General features: G+C 32.8%; 1 protein-coding gene across 1 annotated transcript in view; it reads left to right on the top strand.

The window, feature by feature from the left end:
• LOC106462255 (atrial natriuretic peptide receptor 1-like) overlaps positions 1-5,401 on the top strand; it is a 31,678-nt gene that overhangs the window by 9,748 nt on the left and 16,529 nt on the right. The window contains exons 4-5 of the mRNA XM_022389454.1: positions 1,283-1,345; positions 3,804-3,881. Of these exons, the coding sequence (XP_022245162.1) occupies positions 1,283-1,345; positions 3,804-3,881 (141 nt within the window). The remainder of the gene's footprint in view (positions 1-1,282; positions 1,346-3,803; positions 3,882-5,401) is intronic.

Here is a 5,401-nt window from a genome sequence, read left to right as displayed (position 1 = left end):
TTCTTTATTAGAATGATATAAAATGTTCTAACAAGAAAGACGTTCTTTATTAGAATGATATAAAATGTTCTAATAAGAAACACGGTCTTTATATAAAATATTCTGATAACATATTACATTTCCATAATGAACGTTCGCTTTTGAGATATAAAGTATTCACAGAAGATGATAAAAAACCCTATAACCCAGGCGCTTTTGAATGGTGGAAATTTCTTCTTCAGGATCAAACTGGGAAACTTTTTGAATTTTGTGACATCATGAAAGTATTCATAGATGGTACACTAGCTTTGTTCTAGAATTTCAATATCACATACATTGTGACAAAATACACGATATTTGGCCTAGAAGTCGATTTACGAAAATTAAAATATTTTGATAAGATATACAATATTCCACCTTGGACATATAAAGTAATATGAACAATCTCCACAAGTACAATTATGGCATATAATAGGTTCTAAGAATATACACGATCTCTGAGACACTTGTCAACATGGACCTTATTAGAATTGTATTTAATTAAGGCTAAATTGTAGGATATTGACCTTTTTTATGCTAATTTATTACTATTTCAATATATTTTCAACAAACTATCTGTACTTTATCTACCCCTAGATCTTTTTAATTTAAAAACTAGCTTAGTTCCTTTCACTCTGGTTTTAAGTCATTTTGTTTGTCACCAATACAGTGTTATTTTGTTTGTTTGTTTGTTTGAATTTCGCGCAAAGCTACACGAGGGCTATCTGCGCTAGCCGTCCCTAATATAGCAGTGTGAGACTAGAGGGAATGCAGCTAGTCATCACCACCCACCTCCAACTCTTGGGCTACTCTTTTATCAACGAATAGTGGGATTGACGGCTAAAAGGGCGAGCATGTTTGGTGGTACGGGGATTCGAACCCGTTACCCGCAGATTGCGAGTCGAGCTCCCTAACCAATTGGTCATGCCGGGCCTATTTTGTTTGTCACCAATACAATGCCATTTTGTTTGTCACCAATACAATGTCATTTTATTTGTTACTAATACAATGCCATTTTGTTTGTCACCAATACAATGTCATTTTATTTGTTACTAATACAATGCCATTTTGTTTGTCACCAATATAATGCCATTTTGTTTGTCACCAATACAATGTCATTTTGTTTGTCACCAATGCAATGCCATTTTGTTTGTCACCAATACAATGCCATTTTGTATCACCAATGCAATGCCATTTTGTTTGTCGCCAATACAATGCCATTTTGTTTGTCACCAATACAATTGTTTTTCTTTCTTTTTTTTAGAGGTATACTTCTAAAGCTCGAGAAACTGGGTCAGGACGTCAGATTTCGATTGCAACGTTGAAAGTGAGTGATTATTGTATCGCAAGTTCAGAATTGGGAATTTTATGATGGGCAGAATATTTTCCTTTTATTTTTTACTAATAATATAATGGGTTTGTGAACTAGTTGAAAATTGTTCAGTAAATATTTACTGAAGCTATCATTAGGTTAATAATGAGTATATTTTTTAAAACGATTCGTAATATTTTCTCTAAATTATTTATTACTTATTTGTGTTAATAAATTGAAAAAAAATAAACTTATTGAAAGCAAACTCTTGACATAAACATAATGGCGTAACCCGTATTTTTAATGTTTTAATTTATGCGCGCCAGAGGACACGTGAGGTTAATACCTAGTCACCGAGCTGTATATATATATATATATATGTAGGAACTGTAGAAGATATTAGACGCTGACTAAAAGAAGCTGTACGTATTAGTGAAACTGTCATCTTGCCGGAAGTATAATTTCTATACAAGAATAATGCATTCAGAGAAGCAGGAAACATGCCAGTTTTAAGAATCAGGCTAACACTGGTGTACCGTTTGTATAATATAGATATAAACCAGAAACAGCTTGGCTAGTAAAAAAAAAAAAATGTGACTTGTTATACAAACAGCGATAAAAAATCTGCTATCGGAATGGGACCAAGGCAATCAATACTATTGGATACATAGTTTAAAATTACTTGATGAAAAATAGTAAATTCTGTGTTATTTTATTATCATGTTTGTCGGTTATATTAATGATAGTTGAAGTATGAATTACTTGTTATTAAACATGTGTCGCAAATTAACATGCCATCGGAACACTGTTTTGTTTCCAGTATCAACAGTCCTGCCACTTTTAAACTAAATAATTAGGCCTACATGAACATACATTCAGTCTTTTATTTGTAACAATACTTAAACTACTAGTAATATGCATAGTTAATTTCAAAATACTTAGAATTAAATGCAACACTGTCAATACTTGTATATCTTTGAAAATTAGATCAACATATCTTTGAGGACTCAACAGTTATGTGGCATTCTAGAAGCATTTATTGACCCCTGACAAAATGGTGCTCGACTGGCATTGCCCATGAGAGACAGCGATCTCTTCAGATTATATTATTTAGAGCTAACTGGATCTAATAAATCCACTTGTGATCTAGATGAATATATTAATTACATATACCAGTAATTAGTTGATTAGTGTCCCAGAACCAATCAGAGAGAGAAATTGTTAGTAATGTATTCAATGAGTAATGAATAAGGAGTGTAAATTATTCAATTTGGTAGTAAATGAGAACTTTAGTTAGTGATGTTAGCGTATATTGTAGTATCTTGAGTTAATCTATCGATTAACAGAGAAATCATTTTAAAAGTGAAAAAGTTGTTTGTAAACTTAAGCCCACAACTGTGTACAGGTGAAAGTAGCCTGCAGCAAACATTAAGGAAGAAGTAACCTAATTTTTTATCGTTACGTGAACTGGTCTTGGCCATATTTTTAACAATTAATTTAAATGAACCTGCCCAACGATAGAACACACAAGAACAATAATTTGATATGGCATTAAAGTGACATGTTACTCCAAATAGGAACTGTGATGTCGATGACAACATATTTACCACCTATGTAGTTGATTTTTGGCGAATTTCAGAACATCGAACAATAAAATGTCGCTTAGGTAAGATTTAAGGCTAAAGAGAAATATTTGCATAGCAAGATCGTTAAAAAATGTAGAACTAAGAGGCATATCATTTTCAGAAAGAGAAATTTCAGTGTTTTCAGTGGATGTAAAGGAATCTTTTAGGACAGAAGTTTGTTCTGAAATCACAACCTAAGCCCATTCTAAGCGGCTTCCTCTACCACGAAGTGAAGGTTACAGTTACGAAAGAGAATCTTCTGACTCAAAAATCTCATTCCATTAAAATAATTTATATATTTGCTTTTAATAACAGTAACTTTAAGTTAATGAAGGCTCATAAGCTTGCAGCCAGAACTCAAAATCAGCAAATATTTCCTGGAGAAAAATATGGGAAGAAACTGGAATCCTAGCGCCACCTTTTTCGGTCTCATATCTGCCAAGTCTTCTGTGAAGCTTGGATGGACTTTCGCACCACTGGTTTGCTTCAAAGTCACAATAAAAACTGGTATCCTTTTATAGTGGATACCTTATCAAAGATTATGTTCTAAAATTGATTTAACCTCCTTCGCAGACGTTTGGTTCAAGGAAAATTTTCTACGTCATGTAATAGTGCATAATCATGCCATCAGAAGGTGTACGATTGATGTTTGAAAAAGTAGTTCCAAGCGTGGCATAGGGCCTAGAATATCTTTCTTGTAAAATGCGATTAACTTTTTATTTGTTAAGTATGTTATACATTGTTTTATGTTTGAAGTAAGTTTTTCATACAGTACTTTTATGTTTGGATTAAGGGGTGAATGCTTCTTTCATCCAGAGTTTTTTTCTGTTTAAAATTCTATTGACCAGAGCCTGAAAGTGGCCGTGAAGAAGTTGCACGTGACACATATAAGACTGACACGACATATGTTAATGGAGATCCGACAGGTAAATAATATATATATATTGCCTTCCGTTTTGGTTTGTTTATTTTTATTTAAAAAACAATTTCCGTATTTAAAGAAAGAGAAGACGATATGTATTTTATCTCTTGGTTTGAAAAATTATTTCACAAACAACGGTATATTGTAAAGTGTCTTAATACCGGAAATAAGTTTTCTTAAAAAATACACAAGTTCAGATAATGTGATAAAATTCAGAAGTATAGCAGTTTAATTAGATCACAAAAAGTCTATACAAGGCGCTAAAACTTGTTTTGAAGTTTCATAAACTTGTTAATACTATTTAACGTTTCCGTTATATTCTATATTTAATACTTTCATAATTAGATGGAAAAGTTTTATTCGTTTAATTATTTTCACCTTGTAATAATAACAAAAGAACTGATATTTATATGTTTTATATTTTTATTTTATATTTTCAATTAACGTGATTATTATTTACTAAAGTAAACTGAATATCGACCTTCTATTAGCGCTTCATCATATTGTTACGACAGTAAAAGCCACGTCATGAGTTTCTAGAAGGATCATGACTTTTCCTGGCATCTCTAGTCCTTTCTAGGCGCCCTCTATTTTAGTATATAAGCCCGGCAAATAAAGCGGAGATAATAGCAGATATATAGATATAGAGACAGATAATTGAGTCAAGCGAGCGGTAGTGACGGTAATATAAAGTGCGTGTTTTGTTATCGAGATTGCAAACGTATTGACTGTGGAAATTCTGTGTATTACAAAGTTTGTAACGAGAAAGAATAAACTAGTTTTAATTAAGAAAGGACTTGTATCGCTGAAATTTCTCTGGAGAATTTTTACGGGAAATTATCAAACAAGCAGATACGTAAGAATATAAACAGAAAACCCCCAGTTAATAGTGATTGTTTTCGTATAAACATGTGTTAGCACCAAGCCACACAATGAGCTGTCTGCAATCTGCCCACTACGGGTATCAAAGCCTGATTTTTAGCGTTATAAGACTTCAGATTTTCTGCTGAGCCACAGGGGGACTTCTAGAAATGTGTATTCTTGTTTAGCTGGAAGGATAGAAGTCCATAGAATCTGTTCCAGACAGACCACGCTAATGCTTCTACTCAGAAACAAATATTTATATTAACGCCACTAACACTGATTAATTTTTGTATTGATGATCATGGTGATGTGTAACTGAAAACAGAGAAATAACAAGCAAGCCTATAATTATAATATGCTTGTTTGTTTGAAGTTAAGCACAAAGTTAAACAATGGGCTATCTGCGCTGTGTCCACCGTAGGAAATTGAACTCCAGATTTTAGCATTGAAAGTACAGAAACTTACCGCTAATGCTACAGTTTCACTGCATAAGAATATTTATTATACTTTTCTCTGAGTTGTGGCGCATGATATCACAAACTGAAGCCTTAAAACCAGGTTTATTGGTGCTTTTAATACAAAATGTGCAGTATGTACAACGATCCAAGTCGCGGGTTGCTGTTTTTTGGACTTGGTTTACTCTGTGGTCACTTATTTGGG

The sequence above is a fragment of the Limulus polyphemus genome, unplaced genomic scaffold (genome assembly GCF_000517525.1).
Source record: "Limulus polyphemus unplaced genomic scaffold, Limulus_polyphemus-2.1.2 Scaffold1127, whole genome shotgun sequence".
Lineage (NCBI taxonomy): Eukaryota > Metazoa > Arthropoda > Merostomata > Xiphosura > Limulidae > Limulus > Limulus polyphemus.
The sequence above is the reverse complement of the archived record's forward strand: the minus strand, read 5'-3'. Positions and strand labels throughout refer to the sequence as shown.